Source organism: Pogoniulus pusillus, chromosome 6 (genome assembly GCF_015220805.1).
Source record: "Pogoniulus pusillus isolate bPogPus1 chromosome 6, bPogPus1.pri, whole genome shotgun sequence".
In the NCBI taxonomy this organism is placed as follows: Eukaryota; Metazoa; Chordata; class Aves; order Piciformes; family Lybiidae; genus Pogoniulus; species Pogoniulus pusillus.
In genome coordinates, this window is record NC_087269.1 from 4208674 (window position 1) to 4231002 (window position 22329).

General features: G+C 46.5%; 1 protein-coding gene and 1 long non-coding RNA gene across 2 annotated transcripts in view; one reads left to right on the forward strand and one right to left on the reverse strand.

The window, feature by feature from the left end:
* Positions 1 to 22329, forward strand: part of LOC135176444 (uncharacterized) — a 56311-nt gene that overhangs the window by 21271 nt on the left and 12711 nt on the right. The gene's annotated exons all lie outside the window — the stretch shown is intronic.
* BAG3 (BAG cochaperone 3) lies at positions 3754 to 21968 on the reverse strand. Its single transcript, XM_064144261.1, has 4 exons — positions 21724 to 21968; positions 9582 to 9938; positions 6989 to 7369; positions 3754 to 4770 (listed from the first exon to the last, which is right to left on the reverse strand). The coding sequence occupies exons 1-4, from the start codon at positions 21898 to 21900 to the stop codon at positions 4000 to 4002; spliced, it is 1686 nt and encodes a 561-aa protein (XP_064000331.1). The 5' UTR covers positions 21901 to 21968; the 3' UTR covers positions 3754 to 3999.

The window sequence follows — 22329 nt, forward strand, 5'->3', positions numbered from 1 at the left end:
AAATAGAGCTAATGATGATTTTAATGTCACGAGACAGCTGCATTTCATTACTTGGACACAACAGGACCAAAAGCACTGAAGTCACTGCCTGGAACAAGTTTTTTAGGCTAAGCCCACTTTACCCTCGTGTTTGTGCACATCTTATTTAACCTCATGATCCAGTAGTGTCTTTCACTTGGTTACCAGCACATTTAACATATCAATACTTGCACATCTAAGGAGGGAGATTAAAAAAACAGAATGAAGATCTTCTCTTGATTAACCCTTGTCCTCCTCAGCAGCTACTTGCCAGCCACCAGCAGCTTTATTTCAGCTGTCATTTTTGACTGAGGATACTGCTACTGAGACCAGGGCTTCCTTGAGCAGAACACTGCTGCCGAGTGCAGGGCAATCACCTGCCACTACACACTGTGCTGTGTCACTTCTTCTCCTCCTTCCCCACCTTGCCTGCATGTTGACTGGCTAGGGCTGGGTGCTAGGTTGGACTGGATGATCTTGGAGGTCTCTTCCAACCCGGTTGATTCTATGATTCTATGATTCAAACACAGCTGAGTTAACATGGGAGCAAAACATATCCCAGCTGCAGGGCTGGTACCTCCCACCAGACACCAGAGAGTGCCACAGGTCTTGTCTGAGCACTGTCCCTGGGAGGGGCAATGAAGCAGCCTGCTACCACTTCCTCGGGGTATGCTATGGCTTGGCCACGTGTAAATAGTCAAAATGCTATATTTATAGGAAACACAATGCCTCACTGCTGTGAGAGTTTAAATATAGAGAACAGGCCAGTGCTGGCATTTAAAACATCACTAGCTGGACAAGATAGTGTGATCAGAAAATAGCCTAAGCCCCTGCAGTGATGCTGTGTCCACGCTTTTCAGATCCCTCTTGCTGAGCTGAAAGTGTCCCTCGCTGACTTGGGGGATTATTTGCCTCTTGACTAAGTTAAATGCTGGATGTACTCCAGATGAGTAACAGACTTTTGTGTTTTCATCACAGACTTTGGAGTGTTTTCCTTTTTTTCCAATGGCTACTGCAAAAGCAGTCTCCATCTGAACACCTCCTATTTCACAGCCCATCTGCCACTTGTACATGGCCCTATTTAAAAAGCAATGCAACCTAACCTTTACCACAAGTATTAAAACCACCCTTACTTTCTACCTGAGTTTCCAAGCTAGGTTTCCAGTTAGTCACCCAAGATCAAGCCAGACCAGCTAGTATCATATTGCAGAAATGCAGGTTAAGGAAGGATCTTCATTGGAACCAAAACAAAGCAAGCAGGCTCTTCTAGAGTGGGATAGAAGCTGACATAGGACGAGTGTGAGTCTTCATCTGCTTTCTCCTTTGCTACTCCCTTCTCCCAGCCCCTGTGCAGAATTTGTAGCTATGCTGATGTGGCAAGACATATATGCTGGTCTGGGTGTAGTTTACTCTTGAGCAAGAGAGGAAACAAAGAGAGAGGATGACTCAGAGCAACAGTCTTCCAGCCAGGCAGCTCCAAGGCAGCCAAATGTACTTTCCCTTATTAGGCCAGATCATGAAACCTTGCTTCATTTTGAGTGGTACCTCATTCTGCACTGCTATCACTGACTCTAACCATCAACTTTTACAGTGCTGTTCAGCAGAGTCTAACTCTACCTCTAGCTTTGCTCCTTTCAAACAAACTAGTTGTAATTAGATTTGACTCCACCTACTCTGACCAACATGGAGTAGTAAAACATGAATCAGGCTCCGTTAGCAGTGGATGACATGTCTTAAAAGGACAGCACCTGTTTTAACTTCCTGTAAATGCTATGTTTCTATGACTGCAAGCTGGATTTCCACATTGCTATCTCAGCTCATCAGATAGCTTTGATCTCAATTACTTTAGTAGGCTACTAAGAGTAACCAGAAAGAAACATCCCACAGACCTTGCTTACAGCTTCATTTTAAGAGCCCCGAGTTGATTTTGCTTGATTTAAGTATTTTTGTTGTATGATGTCAAGAGGCAACGTGTCCTCAGCTGAAATGTAATCCTGCAGGAGGAATGTGTCACTGAAGTGAGTTCACACAAGAATTATGCAGGCAGATGAACTTTCACACCCCTTCTGCTAGAATGCCCACGATGCTGCTGTGCAAAAGCTTGAATAGCCCAATGGTTACAAGACATTGTGTATCCATTCTTACACCGTGGTAATGACTACCAAAATGAAACTAAAAGCAGCCTCAACCTTCTGCCTACTAAGCAGAGGTTTCACAATTCAACTGTTACTGCTCCTTGCATCACAACCTGTGTGCCACAGTGCTATTGTAAAACAAAGAATGGCAGTTTGAGAGGATCATTCTCAACTTGATTCTAAAACCCAGGTTTTCAGACCGGTTTAAACCCAATTTCCAATCTAAGCTCATCAGTCAGAATGCCAGCTCAGTAAGTAACCAATTGCCTTGAGCAGATATAGAAAAGATTCTTCTGTGCTGTACACGATCAGGCCCCAAGGATTTTGCATTTCATAAATGCAAATCGAAGGCAACTTCTGGAGTTTGGTGAGGACTCATTCTACACTGCTCTGACTCTGCTGCTTTTGTGTTATGTGGAGGTAGTTAAAGTATGTCCCTTATTTAAATGTGAGTTGCTAACCACTTACAACAACCATAAAGTATAGCTTAAGCTTCACAAAATGAGAGGATTACCTCTTAATGTTACTTGCTTTCTGAATACAAAAGTGTGCTTGGCTGGAAATTCAGAAGCAGCTGTTAGCAAGATTAATGACTCTGCAGAATAAAGCCAAGATGCTGTAGAGTCAATTCCTGTAAGACAAGAGCAGTAGATACAGATTTCTTAATGCTCTAAACACTTCTGTTGAATGGTGACTCAGGACAGAGGAAGGGGAAAAATAAGAAGCAAGAATAAGCCAAATTCTTTCCTCAAGCTGGTGAGGGACTTTTTATGATGTTGAGTAGTGATAGGAGTGGGGGGAATGGATCCAAGCTAGAAGATGGGAGCTTTAGATTAAATGTTAGGAAGAAGTTCTTCTCCATGAGGGTGGTAAGGCACTGGAATAGGTTGCCTGGGGAAGTGGTGGAAGCCTCATCCCTGGAAGTTAAAACCAGGCTGGATGAGGCTCTGGGCAACCTGATCCAATGGAGTGTCCCTGCCCATGGCAAGGGGGTTGGAACTTGATGATCCTTGAGGTTACTTCCAACCCTCACAATTCCATGATTCTCAATGCACAGGTGTAATACAGCAGTGACATTAAAAAGCAGCAAGTGACTGGATAGAGGCACATTTAATGGTTGAACTTTGATGATCTTGAAGGTCTTTTCCAACCAAAATGATTCTGTGGTTTTGATCTTGGTGAGAGAGCAGCTGTCAAGACTTCACAGTGGGATGCTAAAAGAAATCTCTACTTTTTCAGAACAGTGTGTTTGAAACCCATCACTGCCCTGACATTTCTACTTTATAAAACCACAAGACTAAAATTAAGGCTTCTATATTATTTTATTTCCCTCTTAAAATATAGCATCGAAGTCCTGCACACATATAAATACCCCTACAGTTTCTTACACACTTTCTATCCATCATTAAAGTGCCCAGCTGTGAACATTAAAAATAAAAACATTACTCTTAAGAGTGGCTATACTTGTAGGAGGACTGCTAGGGACTGGTATTCTGACAGTGCAGGCCACTGACCACAAAAATCACCTGCCAAAGAATACACCCTCTGAATGAGTTGCTTTGGGTTTCCCCCTCCACACACTCAGCTGATCTGCAAGCAATTAATGTACAGGGTTTATTTTTTTTGAACCATGTCTTTTACATAGTGTAAGAATAAAGGATTAATACATTACTTTCTCATTACTTTCTAACTCCCTCCTTCCCCCACAAAGTGTTTTACTGTGTCCCAAGCTGCTATGTTGATTAAAAACCAGTTGAAAAGAGCTCTGGAAATGCATGCAACTCAAAATTCACCTAAACACACTTTTAAGTTATTAAGTCTGAGAGATCTTAGTTTCAGCACATGGCTACGGTTCAGTTGGATTATTAGGTGTGTTTGTTGTGGTGGCAAGATTGGTAAACACTTCTTCCTTAGTTTCAGGCTGATGTCTTTCCATTTTGGTTTCCTCTTTAGCATCTTTATTACTGGGATCTCCCTTGCTCTTGACTACCACAGGCTCAATCTCCATGATTTCCTGTGGTGGCTTAGGCTCTGGCAAATTTGGCTGAAGTCCATCAACTTGAGCAGGTTCTGGGACATCTTCTGCTTTCTGTTCAAGTCTTTCCAAAATGTTCTGGACCTTCCTTACACCATCTCTCCTGGCCTGGCGCACATCTGCACGACCCTCAGGGTCCACCGAGTCTAGGGCTAGCAACTCTTTGGTCAAATACTCTTCAATCATCAAGTATTTTTTGTCAGTTTTCTTGCCTTCAAAGGAGTCGACAGCCTGCTCAAGCATTTGTACTTTTTCCAGGATTGCCTCCACTTTCAACACACCAGGATGCTTTTGAGGTTCTGTTTCCACTGTCTTCGGCACCGCTGCTTCTTCAGGAGGAGGCCTTTCCTGGGGAGGAACAACCTTAGCTGGGCAGGGAACCTTTTTATCAGCTTTCTCTGCCGTAGCTGGAGGCTTCTGGGGTGGCAGTTTAGAATCTGGTTCCTGGTGGGTGACCTGAATTGGGATGTATGATGATGGTGCCTCAGGTTCGGGTGGAGGGGCTGCCTTGTTTTCAGGTTTGATTTCAGGTGGTGGGGGTGGTCTTGGTGGTTCTTGAGGTGGGACTTGCTGCTGAGAAACCTGGTGAGGAAGGCAAGCGTGTGTTGAGACACAGCAAACAATGCTCCTTATTTCCTTCTAAAGAACAAGCAACCTAACATCCAGCTTTATGCACTTCTAGAGCTGACATCTCTGCACACTGGGGCTGGTTCATCTTCTCTGTGCATTGCTGAATGTTACCAGTTTAAAGTCAAAAAGCACCGTGCTTAAGAGCTCAGTTGTTGTTTTCAAGCTATTGCAGATTGCAAGCACCAAGTGACTCTCAAAGATCTTAGCCTTCCACTGACAAATCCTGCCCACGCTCACTAAAATCAGCCTTACAGGCAGTATTACAAGTAAGGACCTTGGAGCAAAGCCCTCTCCTGACTTAAGTCCTTAAGATCTGTTACAGCTGACTGCAGCTTGGTCAAGACTTCATCCCTTAGAGCATCTTCTTGAAAAGCTTACTGATGACTTTTAATCACGTTTTGAGCTATTTGCATCCTGTTCCTGTTTCCAGGACATTCCTTTTATATTTCTCCAGTGCTTATTTTTACTGATTTTATCTTTTGAGTATTTACATGCAGAGGTTACTATGTCAATCTTATTAGCTGCAGTGATTAGAGGCAATCCCTGGGATTACTGCAGATCTAGCAACCATCCAATCTCTCAAAATTGAGATTAGGTTTTGAAATCTTAGCTGAGAAGTTGAATTTGTGACATGTGCATTTTCCTTCTCCTGCCAGCCCCTTCACTTATTTGTGCACACCTACAGTGGCTTTGGAAAGGTAAGAAGATCCAGCTCCCATGGATTTAGATGGCTCCACATTTGTATTTCAATGGTGTGCACTGAACAAGCTGTTACTGTTTTACCCAATTAAATGTAAAATACGGTTAAGGAGCTGAAATTCTCCCCCACAAAATTAAATGAGCTTTATACCCTAACAATGCACCATTAAATCTGATGTTTTCATTGTTCAGTTCTAACACCTGGGTTTTCAGAAATTTTATTCAACCCTAATTCTGCTCCTGTCAGTTTCAATGTGAGCTCTTTCCAGAGGGCAAAATCAAAGCCTGGTTTTATCAATATCCCCTTCCACGCACTCACAGCTGTCCAATTCCCAGTTACCTTTAACTGTAATAAGAAGTTTTAACATGGAAAAACAAAATATTCAATGAGCAACATGTGGTGCTTAGGGACATGGTTTAAGGTGAATCTTGTAGAGCAGGGTCATAGGTTGGACTTGGTGATCCTGAGGGTCTGTTTCTTTGATCCTGTGTGATTCTATGTTCTAGAAGCAAGAGCATGCTTCCATGTAAGAATAATAAAAGCTCCAAGGTCAGATTTTGCTGATGCTCTTCAGAACTAAAATTACTTTGTGCATCTGATGCTATCACTAAGTGGTTCTGAGACATCAACAAGATCTATTTACATAGATGCCATAAATCCCTCGGACCTGATTTTCTTCTGACAAACATCATGCAATATTGGTGACCTCAGTGTAATTACACCAAATTACACTCTGATGAGAAGAAACCCAAATTGTCTGTTAAATCTGATTTCAGTGATTCAAGGACTCCACAAGCCTGACAGGTGAAAGGCAGCTTGCTGCTATTACTGTTTCATTATCTCCAGAAAGGGAGACTGATTTACATGTTTTTATCTGCCTATTGGTACAGACTGATGTTTCAGCTCTAGCCACACTGGGCAAAGCAATTGCTGTGTACAGTCGTGGAGCCCCCAACACGAGAAGGAACTGCTGGAGCCAGTCCAGAGGAGGCCATAAAGATGCTCAGAGGGCTGCAGCAGCTCTGCTATGAGGACAGGCTGAGAGAGTTGGGGCTCTGCAGCCTGGAGAAGGCTTTGAGGAGACCTTGGAGTGGCCTTCCAGTATCTGAAGAGGTCTCCAGGAGGTCTGGGGAAGGACTATTGACAAGGTCTTGTAATGAAAGGATGAGGAGGAATGGGTTTAAACTGGCAGAGGGAAGATTTAAACTGGATGTTAGGAAAGGGTTTTTTGCAGTGAGGGTAGTGAGATGTTGGCACAGCTTGCCCAGGAGGTTGTGGAGCACAGAATCACAGAATGTGATCACGTTCTGTAACTCTGTGATCCACAACCTCCCTGGAGGTGTTCAGGACCAGGTTGGATGAGGCCTTGAGCGACCTGTTCTAGCAGGGGGTTGGAACTGGATGATCTTTGACGTCCCTTCCAACCTAAACCATTCCATGATTCTATGCATTCCCTTCCCCATCACATACCTGGGGTCTATCTACAACTGTCTGCACTCTGATGGGAGTTGGGGTCTGGATCTGGGTGGTGACTCTGGCTGGTGAACTCTCACGGCTCGATGAGCCCCTCTGAGACACTCTGAACGGAGACTGCGCTCGCGCTGCCTTCGGCTCCCTCTCCTCTGGCTGGATTTTGTGGAACACTGGTTGGTGGGCTTGGTACTCGCCCTGCTGGGCAGGGTAGTGTGTCTTCTGTGCCTGGTGGTAGACTTGCGTTGGTTGCCGCTGGATGTTCTCATGGATCACAGGGATTGGAATATAACCGCGGGGGAGCTGATGGCTTCCTGCGTTAGATCTGCCAGAGGACTGAGGGGAAGCCGTTGAAGAATCAGAAGCTCCAGGAGATTGAGGCTGCCACGAAAACAAAATCCATTATTGTATTATAAACATTTTGTGCCCACAGTGCTTCTCATTTCCAGAGAGAAAAGAAGGAGATAGAAACTCTGTCACAGAGTCGTAGAAACTCTGAACTCCTCTTTCCGGCACACAAGAGATCCATTTCCTTGTTATTTTGGCCAAGGGCCTCACCAGACAAACCACAGGAGTTGTGAGAGAGCATCATTATAACAAGTAGAAACCTGAGCTACAGCATTCCCAGCCCTCAAATGAGCAGGGAGTGGATGCTCAGTCAGAATGTTTGCTGCTTTTGCATGGCTGTTCCTGTCTAAACCTGTTAAATTTGAGGCAAACTGAAGTTAAGCAAACAAATTATGTGCTGAAGACAAAAACAACCCCTAACAGAAGAAAACAGCATTCAGATCTCTGATCCTGGTCACACTAACAGATTTTGCTCGGTTTGTGTTTTTAGCAAGTGTGTTATTTGCTAGCAGGTTATGACAGTGACAATGCACATATGGGTAATGCTCTTTTTTCCCCAGCCAAGACCTTCTAACACCTTGGCCCCACAGCACCAGCAGCAGGAGCTGCACTAAGCTTAGACCTACCATTATCAGGAGCAAGCACTGAGCTCAGTGCAGAATCCAGTTCCCAGCATGGCCCAGGTTGTGGGGCTGCAGTCTGGGGAAAGACGTTTTGCTCACTGCTCCCTCCCACCTCCTGCTATGCCAATCCATCACCCCACCTACTTTGCACCAACTCCAGCAGCTGTCAGGCTACTCTGACCAGCTTCACTCTCTAAATAAAAGGAAAACAATTATTTCCTGATGGGTTTGTTACACTGCTCAGTGAAAGGCCAGGTCAGACCAGACCTGGCAGAGGAGAGGGCATGACAACACAGCAAGAGGCAGGGGCAGCCAAGTCAAGAGAGGAAGGGGACAGACTCCTCCTCTGGAGTTGGTGAACTGCTCAGCTGCTCGTGAAACCATAACCTTAACTAACTTCCTAATTAACTAGCTAAATGCTGGTTTGTGTTACAGTACCCATCACGGCTGCTACTGACATGAGGTTTAAAGGCCCAGTCACAGGCTCTGTATCAGCTGATACACTGTGCTGCCTGAATTTGTAACAGCAAGTTCAGAGGTCCTCAGTAGTTATCTTTGAGGAGCTCAGCAAGAGGCAGAGAAGGCATTCCTGAAGCCACTCTGTGTGCCAGACGAAGCTGTACACTGTTGGGAGAAGGAAAAGCTAAGCCTCCTGTCTCAGCACCGCACGAACAAAGCATTTACTCAAGGCAGCTGAGAAACCTGCTAACAGAATTTTAATTACAATGTTCAGACTCCAAACAGGTTCCAGAGAAAAAAAAACCCACTCCTGCTGAATTACAGACCTGATGATACATTTTCAGCTTGGTGAAGGCAGAATTTCCTGTGCATTGTCCTTTGAATAAAAATGAGGTTGGCATTTCCATATATTACAGGGACACAAATTCTGCTAATTCTCTAGAGAGGAACAGGCACAGCAAAATCCCACATTCTGAAACACAAAGCAAGCAGGGGTGACTTCTTTTTCTCTTAAAGAAGTTCATAGCTGATCCTGCTCTGGCAAGGGGGGGGGGGTTGGACTAGATGATCTTTCGAGGTCCCAGCCCCTGACGTTCTGTGATAGCTTGAAAATACTTCAACGCGCCGCTGGGTGACAAAAATACTTTCCCAGTTCGCTTTGAAAGCTATGCATGTGTAAACCTGTAAGTGTAAATCCAACTAAAGTGTTAAACTACAAAGCAAAGATCACCTGGGAAATGGCCCTGGGATTTTTAGCCAACTGACCACTTTCATCTCTTCCACTCGGTTCGGTTTGTTTTCTGACTCATGGTGCAGAACACAAGAGGTTTGCCTGTATCCTCTGCTGGTGGGGGAACCACTATACACCCTAAAATAACTCTCCCCTGCTGCAGGACCTACACGGCTCAGAGGCTGCCTTTCTGCAAAAGCCATTTAACATGCATTTATTTCCACAAGGAGCAAGTCAGATGCCAGAAGGGACCCAACGTATTTCTGCTGCTCTGACTGAGCGCTTTTGCATTTTAATACTCTGGGAAGCACCGGGGAAAATGTAATCCTGTGGCAAGTTTGGCTTTCTGAAGGACAAACTACCCGTGTGACATTCAGGTCATAACTGCTGCAAAGACCAATGCAAACACACCCCAGCAACGCTGAGAAGTTACCTCGGGTCCGTGTGCGGCCGGCGCTTGTGCTGCTGCAGCTGCTGTTGTCTGTCCACATTGTTTATCTGGCTGAGAAGCCTCCGCCGGTCCCCTTGGAGGGGACTCGGGGCTGCCATAGCCCCCCCTTAGAGGTGGCTGAGCCTGCACGGTGGTAGGCACAGCTTCTGTCTTGTACCGCTGCGCGCCAGGCTGCGGAGCAGAGAAGCACAGGTGCTGCTGTCTGCCATCGATGCCCTCGTGGATGACGGGGATAGGGATATAGCCAGCCCGGAGCTTGGGGTATCCCACGTTTCCTTCTCTTGCCACTGGCTGCTTGGGGCTATCACGAGATGGACCATTTGCTGACGACTGGCCTTCCTAGAAGTTAAAAACATCACAGAGCATTTGCAGGTGGGCTCAGCTCGATACACCTGGTGAGAAAAAGCTGCCTAGAAGTCCGTGCTGAAAGCAGTATCAGCTGCATATGATAGGTTCAGGCCATCTTGGGCCTGTGCAGGACAGCCAATAACAGGTGCTCACACACCAGACATGCAGGCAAGAGAGGAGGCTAAGCAAAAAATATGCTTATGTACCAACAATCTTTCCCCCTTACTTCTCATAAATACCAACTTAGCTTCAAAACCCAACCTCATTACAAGCCGACTTCCTACTTAGCATGCATTACTTCCACTCAGCTCCCAGCCCACTCCCTTCAGATGGAGCTCCAAACAAGTGCCTGTGAGACAGTAGACATTTCCTTACCACCTCTGAAAACCACCCAGTGCTTCAGATAACATCTGACAAGAACCTTTCAAGAAAGCCTAACCCCATCAAAAGCACAGTGTTTGCTGGTGGTGCTCTTCCCACGGGCTACCTGAAGAGTTACTAACGCTGCATATGAAGGACAAATTCACCTACAGGAGGATCCAGTTCAGTAACTACTGAAGGAGAGGAGACAAGATAACACAATGAACAGGAAAAGGTTGAAAAGCAAGATAAAATGAATCCCTGTGTTGTCTGAGTACAGTCCCTGGACAATGTCAAAGCCCTGGCAAGGGTGGAAGTGGTTTGTACTGGGAACCCTCATAAGTCCTCCAGTAAGTTCTTCCTGCATGGGTCATTCTATTTTGAGGCCCTGCGAGGGCCAAGTTCCAGATGTATCTCTAAGTCAGATCATGTAACAAGCACCTCTGTCATTCAGAGGGTAATGTCATTATTCAGTAAGAGGAGAATTTAATAAGGGGACATATGGTGCAAGTGTTGGAAACCCTATTTTTAAAGAGGTGTTTAAGCTGCAAAAATATTTGATGTCACTTCTGTACCTATTAATGGAGTAATTCATTAAGAATTAACTGTTTCACCAACCACATTCTGAGTGTTCTTCCTATATGACAGCATCCTCTTAAAAAGTAACCTCTGAGAACTCCTGTAAGCAAGGGAACTGCAGAGAACGGAGGCTGTGATTTAGGCAAGCTAAGTACTGAAAGCAGCAAGTCCAAAGTCAGAGTCCTGATGCTGCATTTCCTTCTACTCGTGAAAAAAGAAATAACATAAAACAACTCCACAAACAAAGGAAACGTTTTGGAAGAGGGGTAGAGCAGAGCCTAGAAAGTTCGCCTAGAGAAGCGATTTGAAGTCGGCTTCTGCAGTTGCAGAACAAGGATGATCTCATGCCAACGTCTGCACCGGGATCCGCCGCCGACGGATGAGTCATTTTAAACTGACCCGACCGGGAAAGCACTTTCCTCTGCCGAGCACAGGCCGTCCAGGGGGGCTGCGGGACCCCGAGGACCAACAGGCATTTGCCAGCTCACCTTCTACCAGCGCGACCCCGAAGCCGGCCGCGCCGCCGGCCGCCGCCGTCTCACCGCCGGGATGCGGAGGGCCACGCAGCGACGCCAGCAAATTGCTCGCCGGAAAACAAATCTGAGGTGCGCTCAGCTAGCAACAATGCGAGCCTGTGCCCAGAGCCAAGCGTCTGCCGGGCCGGCGGAGCCGCGCAGGCTGCCAGGCAGGGAGGCCGAGTGAGGATTCGCCGCTCGGAAGATGCACTCCGCTGCTCCGCTCTGCGCCCACCGCCGGCTCCCAGGCAGAGGCAACGGGCGCTGGGCTGCCTGCGGAACGGCCACGGCTCCCACGGGCACGGCTCCCACCGCTACAAAACCGAGAGTCCTTCACTCCCAGAGCTGCGAAGGGGTTAGGAGTGGGCCGGCAGCACCTACAGGTGCCCCGACACCAGAAAGCTCTTGGCCACGCTTGCTTTTATTCCACCTGAGCGTACAAATCTGCCTTAAGGAACTAGTGGCCAGCTCCTCTCTCGGCATTTTAGAGCTCTGTGATGTTTTCGGCTGTTCCATTTAGGGCTAAGACCTTTCACCTTCTGGTGTAATCCACAATGACAAATCATAGCCAAGGCTTCAACCTGTCTTTTTCAAACCAAAACAATTCTATGGCAGTGTCCCTCCAGCCTCCATAAACCCCCTTCTAGGAGTCGGACCATGGCTTTCCCCTTCGCTTGTCTTCATCTTCAGCCCCTTGAGGCTGCTTTTGTTCTGAACAGCCTCAGCAATTTGAGCAATCTGCCTCTAAAACTTAGGTCCTGGTGAGAAACACAAAAGCAGCAGCCCAAAACCAAAGACAATTCAGGGTGGACTTTATATTTCAAACTATTCTGCTTGTATCTGATGTAAAACTTGTGACAAGTTCAAGACTTTCTTTTTCAGTGAGCCCCTCTTTCAGAACCAGAACATAAACTGTATTTTCGTACTTTGTCATTTATTCTTAACAGCTTCAGACAACTTGTGCTGCTCCTGTGGAAAGTTAAGTATTCCAAGCTGGTTCTTTTATTTTTTTTTTCCAGGCTTTCCTCCCCCTGTAGTCAGGTCTGCTAACCACAGAGGAATGTGTGCGTCTGCCTCTGAGCAGTGCAGTCGTAATGGCAGCAAAGGAACAAATGCACCATCCTCTATTTTATTTCCACTGTCAGTAGCTTAGAAGCTGACAGATCAAATTTAGGGAAGGTGCTCTCATCAGAACTGCTTTTCCTGATCCACAGTGTTCTCTTCATCACATCATTAATACTGAATTCTAAACAGCTGCTCATGCTAGCCAGTTTGCATCACTACATCCTCACCATGCCTTCCTCCCTCTTCCCTTGCATCCCACTGTTTCCTGTGTCCATGAATGCACACAATCCACGTACTCTGAAGCACCCCACAACAAAGAACAACACTGCAGTACCACGACTGCAAACTAGAGAGGATTCAAGTAAATGGCTGCAAGTGGTTTGGGTTTGTCTTTAGGGAGAACCCGAAATAACAGCAAGTGCATGTGGATCTCAGTGTCCCCATGGCAGGCTTTGGGTCACAGCAGTTCTGTTCTGTGCAAGGGAGCCTGCATTTGTAGCCTGCGCAAACAAGTTTGGGAAGACTCCTGGAGAGGCTCAAGCGTGCCTGGGGACACTGCAGCAAGGGGAGAGGAACAGAATTAAGCTCTGAAAAATTCATCATAATGTTGGAGAAGAGATTTAGGGGTTCCCTCTGAAGGCTTTCATTCCTGTTTCACAGGACAGTCAACACAAGAAACAAAAAATGGGCTTTGGTTTTATTTACCTCCTATCAAATACAGTTCTTGCTCATTCTGTTACCAAACTCATTAGCTGAGAAAGCCTAACACAAACCTGCAAAAGGAACTATGACCAATAAATGAATGACAAACCTTAGCCTGTCATCTTTCTCAGTTTAACAAACAGGAGAAAGATGACAGGCTCAGATTTCTGCATTAAGAAAAACTGCAGTAAATTTCTCCTGCCCTCATGGGAGGAAACAAGAAGCTCTTTGGCAATAAAATTGAGAGTGACTATAAGCAATAGAATATCCATTAATTTTCCCATCATGACTATCAGCACTGCACAAATCCAAGCTGTGACCACACTCTCACTTCACACCTGAGAGACAGAATCTCCAAAAATGAGGAAGGACCAAAAAAATGCAATATCAATCCCTTGAGCAGCTGAGAAAGTTTTGACAATAGTCCTGGCCTGCGGTTCAGGTAGTCTGGAACACCATCAGAAGCTCAGAACTGACCCACCGTATTTCAGGAGCTGCTGAGCATATGTGAAGGAGTCATCATTGCTGGTCAAAGAAGAGGAAAAAAGCATTGCTGTGTTTTGGACAAGCTGCCAGTGGGACAGCCAAGCCGTGCCAGCAGATCCACTCAGGGAGAAGGACAGCACTTCCACCGCTCGGGACGAGGACACGCGTTTCTGTTGTGAGGCCATCACCATGATAAATAAAGGTGCAGCCAGCACAAGTTGTGCAACTGGAAAAAACACTTCATACCCCTACAGCCTACTCTTGGCTTCCCATGGGAAGAGCATTGTCAGGAGTGACACCAAAATCCCCAAACTTGCTCTAATTTTGAGTTCTGACATCGTGTGCCATTGGAATGAAAAGGCAAGGGAAAACCACAGCCTTGCAACTGAACTCTTGGTACAGCTGTACTGTCTATCTGGAGTGGATAACATGCCCCAGGGACTGCTCAAGTGTTATTCCAGACTGAAAACCAGAAACCTGCAAATTCAGGCACTGCTGATGTTAGTAACTTGCCATCAAAGTTATCCAGATGGCTGTACCAATGCTCCGCATGCACCCAGATTGCTTCAATCGTTGTATCAAACTTGGAACCTCCCTTTTGAGACTGTCTGCATAATACATTTTTTCATTCCTTCTGTACTAAAATGGTCTCCAGAAAAAGAAGCTGAAAAGCAAGTTTTGCTGCCATCACACTCTTCCATTTTCCTACTTCTTTGTAGTACAGTAAATTTGGTTCTCCAAAAGCATGTACGTATCATGGGCACACACAGCACTTCTGTAGCTCCTGCAGGGCAGCAAATATTTAAATCATTCTTGGGTTTTTTTGTTTGTTTTTTTTTTTAAGTATTACCTAGCAAAGGAGCACAAATTTTAACCAGCATTACCAAGAGATGAAACATCTTGCTGTATGCAAACAGGTCTCCCGACGTAACTATGCTTCTGAACTTTCAAGTGGCTGCTGTGAAGAGTATCACACAAACAGAAGTGTTCTGGCTGCTCAAATGTCTGAGGAAATGCCAGTACCTGACAGAATCTGACCTGAGAGCACAATTCCCCTCATTTTAAGCCCGGATCTTATATATTTAGGGAGAAGGTAGTAGCAGGATTCTGTTCTTTCCCAGCAGAATGTAACCATAGAGCCTGCTGAAATATGGCAACTACATTTTCTTTGCACAGATAAAGTCAAATCTATTTTTTGTCAGAAACTGCCATGAATAACCAAAAAAAGACAGTACTACCTAATAGTCTCATCTAAGAACGATGTACCAGGTCTGGTTATTAAAAAACAAGCACACAAACAAAACCATTTTTACATCAGGGAAAGGCAAAACTTTAACCATTACAACCGGAGTCCATAGCCACTTGCATTTTACTTTTGTCCCCACCTTTTTTTCCCCCTTCTCTATTGTACTAAGTAAATCAAAACTACTGCTAGAAATTGGTATGTCCAAGTACTTCTAAAAGCCTTCTCTCCAGTCCTTTGTGTTTAAGCATATTCATAGTACCCCATCCACATAAATCAGTACATCCAAGTACTTCTAAAAGCCTTCTCTCCAATTCTTTGTGTGTTTAAGCATATTGATAGTGCCACATCCACATAAAGTGAGTTTTATTAATGCTTCCCAGAGAACTATACAAGTGGGAAGGTGGAAAGTGACTTGCTCTCAGCACTGGCCCTAAGCTTCCTCCAGCTGTCCTTCATCCACTCGAGATTTTTACGTTCTCACTCTTTTACTCACAATTTGTGCTTAAATATATACACTGAGCACACAGGCATTTGAGCAAGATATCATTAGCTAATGACTGAAGGCACCCATGAATAAACTGAGTGGCATGAGCTGTCTCGGTAGACCTTTGTGTCAGCCACATCATGTAACCCATTTACAGTCTGAGCTGCTTTTGATGTTTGACTCGTTGAGTGCTGAGTTTGATTTCCTCACATACACATGTGTAGGCAAATAGGCCTTTTATTCTCTCTTGTAATTATCATGTTGCATTGCATTAATGCCTGCTCTAACTGATGGAGCATGATGATGTCATCAGAAATAAACAAACACCATTAAAAATTGAAGGAGAAATCTTATCTGAGGCTTTCCAGCCTTACTGGAGCAAACATGTTGGCTATCTTGCAGACTAATCTTGTTTCAGGAACTAGAGCTGCTCCTTTGTATCACTGAGATGAATTCTTTCTTAGGCTAAAATGCCTTGGCACAGACATGATGACGCTTGCCCTTTATGCCTGGGAGTGGAAGTTGCACAGAAAGCATCTTAAGGGCTAAACAGAACATGTTCAGAGAAAGAACTTTGCAGGGACTGCTACCAAGAGTGCAGCACTCTTAGGAGAAAGCTGCTATCACCACCCACCCTGCCAGCTTTGATGGACAGGGTTAAAGAAAAGCCCTTTAGAGCACTAACAGAAATACCCTTGTCAAGGGTGATGAGAACAACACACACTTTACTCAGTTATTTCTGTTCACTGCCTGCTTACCCAAGAAGCTGGTGGTCAATCTGCTGCTTTTCCTGCTATTAGCTATGAGTCAGAAAGCTGGAACACAGAAGAAAGCACAAGCCTCAACAATCAGCAAAACAGTGCCCCATAGAAAAAAAGGAGAGTTAAGTGGCTAACAACTGAGGAGCCAGCTGGGAATTTCACAGGATACAATCAGGGTCTGCGTTTTCATCTACATTTCATTTTGCACACAGCCACACTGTACCTTCTTTACCATTCATGAGCCCTTGCCACCAGCCATGGAAATGTACTTTCATGCTACCTGACCTGCTGGGCAATGCCAGACAAGTCACTTCACCACCCCTTGTCTAATTTTCCTGTCTGTAAAGGCAAGAAGGAAGAAAAAAAGAAAACAAGGCTCAAAACAACAGCTTCTGCAGCATATTTGAAGACACAGCATTTTCCATCTCCAATTAATGTACTTTGTGTAAATGAGCCATTGCTTCTATTTTATATTTATAGTTAACTTGGCATGAAGAGAGGACATTAGCTGCCATAGAAGGTGGAGACAGAGCTCACCCAGAGAGTGATACTGTCTACCTACCCCAAAGCATATTGGGTTGTTGCCTGCTTTATCATGGATCAAGTGGGAACAATTCAGTTTTTGCAATGTAGGTATGGAAAAGTCCTGGCTGTAGGTTTTAAGTGCTAGAAATATGATTCCTAGGTAAGAATGCTGCCACCTGGCACAAGATTTCTTCCTTTCTTCCTTAGGTAAGAAGTACACTGTGTCAGGAGCTACACAGACCATGCAAGACCTTCCTTGCTTTTCCTTTTGCCCAACTGCTCAGAGGCTGATGTGTTATTTCTGGTGTCATTTCTTCACATTCCTTTCTCTTACTTCAAATTTGATCCACTCATGGTTTTCAGATTTTATTGGTATCTCTCCACAGATAAACTCCCTGCTTACCATGTTCTATCAAGGGGGAGCTTTGGAGAGCTACACAAAACAGCTTCCAAGAACCTGGATAAAGCCATCTCACAGTGGTGATAATTTCACCACTCCTACGTATTATGCCTTTTCTGTACAGTACTTTTAAAGGCAGTAACTCACTGATTACCCTGTGACAGAATGCACAGCAGGATAAGTAATGTAAAAACCACTGGAAGTGAGAGAGACTGAAATTGTTAACCAGCCTTACATCCCCTTCCACTGATGTGAACCACCGCAGAAGATGTAGCATTTCAGGGAGGCTCTACTGAACTTTCAATGTGTATTTTTCAGTCAACTCCAATAAGACTTCTTCAGTCAACTCTAACATGAGAAATCAGTCAGTGCTCAAAAATGAGCTCACTGCTAAGGAGTGACTGAAGTCTTATGTGGGGAAGCAGAGAGGAAAGAGATGCAACAGTGATTTAGGATAAGGATGGAAACTTAGGGGTAGTTACTTGTTCCCCACATACTAACAAAGCCATCAAGAAGAGGGTAAGAAGGCAGCTTCTTCCTTTGTCTAAGCCTCTGCAGTCATAGTCACAAGCAATAAAATACATCATTTTTATGACTGCTCCCAGACTTTGTGCCTAGCTGGTGCAGCTTTTATCTCAAACCTAAAGCATTAGTGAGCTATTGATCACTGTAATATTAGTTCAGTGCAGCCCTGCACAGTCAATTCCTGTGGTCTATTTTTAGTTGCACTGCATGTGGCAACAACATAGGGAAGGGGCATCGATAAATACTTACACAAGCCTTGTTTTTCTTCTCTTCTATTGTTATCAACATTTTAGGCAACACCAAGCAAACAACTCTAACATCACTGAGACAATCTTACAGAGAAGACAGTGAGCTGTGCTGGCCTAAGTTAACACAGAAAATGCCAGCAACAGATAAGCACAGGAAATCAGTAATTCTGCCAAAGAAAAGATAGGTAAAGTGTGACACTGCTCAAACATTTCTTCAGTAAAAGCATGCACAGACATGCCTCACTTTACTGATTGTACTTTATTCTTTGAATGTCTCACCACTAACTAATTAAACTCTCTGAAGAAAATCATTAGGCTACCAAACAGGCTTGTTAAAATGTTTTGATTTTTTTTTCCCAGTCATTTGCAAAATCATTGCTTGATTCTCACTGGAGTAGGGCAAGAGATTGCCTGTTCTTTCTCAGCGAGGTCTCTCTAGTCCAGCCTCATAGTGCAAGGGTTTCAAACAAAGCAGAGCTAAATATGCAGAGGAAGGACACTCATCCTTCACGTATGAGAAAATAAAAGAGATCCATCTGAAGTGATGAACACATCTAAAATGCACAGCTAAATGAGAGATCGAAATTGTTGGTTCTAAAAGGTTCTGTCGCGGGTTGCAATGTTAAGAGCCATTTCTCCCTTGCAGTCTGCATAGTCACACCAATGACAAAGCTAGAGTAAGTCAGAAGACCAAGATAACCACTTGGGGAAAGGCTTCGTTATCAATACCATCTCAGCGGTATTAGCCAGAAAAGCTGAGGTAGCTGCAGACCTGCGCCCTGGTCGCTGTCCACCTACAGTGCGATACCTCCTAGGTCTCTGATACATCATTTCTTTGCCTAGGTCTCTTCAGAAACAGAACTAACATTCAGAGTGTAACACTGGTGGATACAGTGTAACAATGCTTAAAGACCATCGCAAAGGTGATACAATTCTTAGTTCCACTGGTTGATTTCAAGGAAAGTAAGGCACCGATAAAGTCAGTATGAGTTTGATCTTAATGGAAGTCCGGCAGATGCAGTCAGCTTCTGCAATTCTCAGATGTACAATCACCAACTTGTCTCATTTGAGCTAGGCCAAGCTTGAGGGCAGTCAGAAAGCTGCCTGTATCTACTCTTCCTTCTGCCCACATTTGTGATTTTGTCCTTCCAACCCGTTTGGGCCTGTTTAGCCTGGAGAAGAGGAGGCTCAGGGGTGATCTTATGACTGTCTACAACTACCTGAAGGGGCATTGTAGCCAGGTGGGGGGTGGCCTCTTCTCCCAGGCAACCAGCAATAGAACAAGGGGACACAGTCTCAAGTTGTGCCAGGAAGAAGTTCTTCACAGAGAGAGTGATTTCCCATTGGAATGGGCTGCCCAGGGAGGTGGTGGAGGCACCGTCCCTGGAGGTCTTCAAGAAAAGCCTGGATGAGGCACTTAGTGCCATGGTCTAGGTGACTGGATGGGGCTGGGTGCTAGGTTGGCCTGGATGATCTTGGAGGTCTCTTCCAACCTGCTTGATTCTATGATTCTAAAGAAAAGTCTAATGCTATCAGAAATCCCTACTGGATTTGAAATTCAGTGTCAGTGGGTGATCTGTCTTCTTTGGCATTGTCCAAGAAATTATTCTTTAGGAAGAGAAGTACTTCCTTTGGGCCCGATTCTGGGATTCTTTAGCTTAAGTAGTACCTGTCCTTCCAAAATACACTGGTACTCTGATGATTTCAGAAGCTGTCCAACCAATTCCAGCAGATATTCTTAACTCAGGCTCTGGCAAATGGCTCTTGTGAGATCAGTTACACACAACTTCCATCACCGTGAGCTGGAGGGTTTTTCTTTGAACTAGAGACAGGAGCTCCCCAAAAATCAACAGTTTTCCACGTGCACCCCTGGAAGCCTTTCCCCATGGCAACGAACAATCCCAAAGCACACACACATTCCTGTGTATAATGTGCAAAACCAGATTTTTCTGCTTGGAAAGAAGTGTACCCCCCCCAAAAAAAAAAAAAAAGCTGCTCAAAACCCTATCTGTGGTCACCTCTGCAAGCTGACAGAAGAGGCACCTTTCATTACCACAGAGGTCTCACATCAGAGAGGGGTCAACATTTGTTTTGTCTCAGCCACCCGCACAGCACAGATCCCTCAGCCTACCTCCAACTCTGTTATCACACAGTTACCAGAAGCAGCTTAAATGTGACTTTGCTGTTAAATAGGCTTGTCTCAAGAGGTATTTCCATTACAAAAGCCTTTGAGTAAATAGAGCCCTCCTTCTCAAGTATGTTTCGTGGTTATAAAAAAAAACCCCACCATACTATTTATTATTTGTATTGCCACAACAGCCAGTGTTACCAGCTGCCTCATTACAGCAGGAAGACAGTGCCTCCAAAAAGGACTTAAAGCACTTTTTCCCTACTCCACTCTCAATATTCCTATTACCAAATTACATTTTCCAAGGCGTCCGTATTACTACAAGAACTATGTGGTTTATTGATAGATTAAATCAACCCCCTCCCCTCTTAAAAAAGCTGAAAAGAGAGTCTAATGTGCGATAGAAACGTCCGTCCCTTCCACTTGTGTGCAGCACCAAGCTGCTCTCACACCAAGCATTCTGTCGCGGTCTGTGCTCACGAACTGGGCAATTACTATTTTAAGCAACATTAAGTCTTTAAAGCACTAACACTGTCGAGTGCTTTGGCCCTCACGTTTTATGTAAGGCTTCAGGAGAACAAGCTGCAACACGAACGCTGAAGGAGCCTTTCAAAGGGCGCAGCTCTCTCCCCGCCGCTCCGCTTTCCCCGTACGTTTAAGCACCTACTGAAGCACAGTTCGGAGGCTCTTGCTCAGCACTTTATCTCCAGCCGCTCGGCTCCGCCCGACGCGGCGAGGTGGGTCCGGCTCCAAGCAGGCCGAGCTGCAGCCGCTGGCTCCCCAGGCCCGGCCGCTCCGGCGGGGCTCGGCTCCTCCCCGGCGGCAGCCGGCCGCGGGCTCCCGGCCAGCCGCACGGCTCCGCCGCCGGCCGTCCCCGCCGCTCGGGGACGTGGCGGAGCCCCCCTGCCAGAGGGCAACCCGGGCAGCCGGACCCCCCAGCCCTGCCGTTCTGCCGGGCCGCGGACGGGACAGGCCGTCCCGGCGAGACGCGATGCTGCTCTTCGGCAAGCGCACGTAAGCCCCGGGGGAAATCGCGTTCCCACCAGGCAACTTCTACTTCGGCTCAAGTTTCCAGCACTTTCTGCTCACAGCCACTGCACTGCGAAAATACCAGCGCGGGCCAAGGAGCTGTATTCCCCGAGGGGGCTGAATTCCCCAAAACCCAGAGAATTTGACCCGAAAGGGTCGGTCTGAGAGCCCCGACAAAAAGCACAGCTGCTCTCCCCTCCGCGGCTTTCCTTCCATGGACATATTTGGACCGAGATACGGCTTTTCTCTAAGCATGCTTAAGAACAAAACCAGACAACAACCGAGAGGGTTTGCGACCAGAAAACAAAATCACAACACGAAAGGGAAAAAAAAAAAAAAGAAGAAGAAAAAAAAAAAAAAAGAAATTAAAAAAAAAAGAAGGAAAGCAAAACTTGACAAGCAGAAGTCTGGGCTAGGTGTATCTTTTACCAGGCTGCTCACAGCTGGAAGAGACGGAGGTCCGCGTCTCCCGGCAGGCCGGGCGGACTTAACCAACTTTAAATAAACATTACAGGGCCGAGGGATCAAATGATTTAATGCACAAAAAAGGGCCTGCACTGCGTCAGAGACAAAAGGCAGCTCCTGCCCTCACTGCATCGCCATGCAGTGGTGGGGGCAAGCGCCCGGTCCCCCTCCCTGTACCCCCCTTCCCACTCCACCCCACTGCGGGCAGCCCCTCCAGCACGGGACACCCGCAGCCGGGCGCGGTGCCGGCCGCCGTACCTGCCCCGCCGCCGCCCGCAGACGCGGGTCGCTCCAGGTGGTGGTGCGGCTGTTGTGATCCACGAAGAAGGGCCAGCCCGTCTGCGGGTCGATCTTGATCTCCCAGCCCGGGGGCAGCGGCTCGGCGCTGCCCTCCATCTGCGGTGGTGGCGGTGGGGAGTGCGCGGCGGCGCTCATGGCGGGCCGGTATTCGGACCGTACAGTGCCGGCTGTCCAGTGCCGGGCGGGGGCGCCGGACCGGCGGATTTATCCGCCGCGGGGCGTGGGGGGGCGGAGGCGCTGGGCTGGAAGTGTCTGGAAACGGCGGCTACGCGGGGTGCGGGAGGCGGTGGCGGAGGAGGGACGAGGGCCGGGGGGAGGAGGAAAGCGGAGGAGGAGGGACACGGAGGACACTGGCAGGGTGGAAACTTCTGGTTGTCTCCAGCACGGCTCGACAGACTTGGGGGTTACGGTACGCGTTTCCCCAGCGGTCGGTGGTGCCGCCCCGAGGGCTGCAGCCCAACTCTAGTCCCGGACCCGCGGCACCAGACACGGGCGGGTGCCCACGGTTCGCTTTGCACGCTCGTTCTGCAGGGCCGCTCCCCGAGGCAGCGCTCGGTGCAGGGC

Coding starts and splice junctions, on each gene's coding strand:
- BAG3 (XM_064144261.1), bottom strand. CDS start 21,900: ATGAGCGCCGCCGCGCACTCCCCACCGCCACCACCGCAGATGGAGGGC. Junction 9,939..21,723: donor TGCGGGCGGCGGCGGGGCAG/GTACGGCGGCCG, acceptor TTTAACTTCTAG/GAAGGCCAGTCGTCAGCAAA. Junction 4,771..6,988: donor CAGTTGTAGATAGACCCCAG/GTATGTGATGGG, acceptor CTTCCTCACCAG/GTTTCTCAGCAGCAAGTCCC.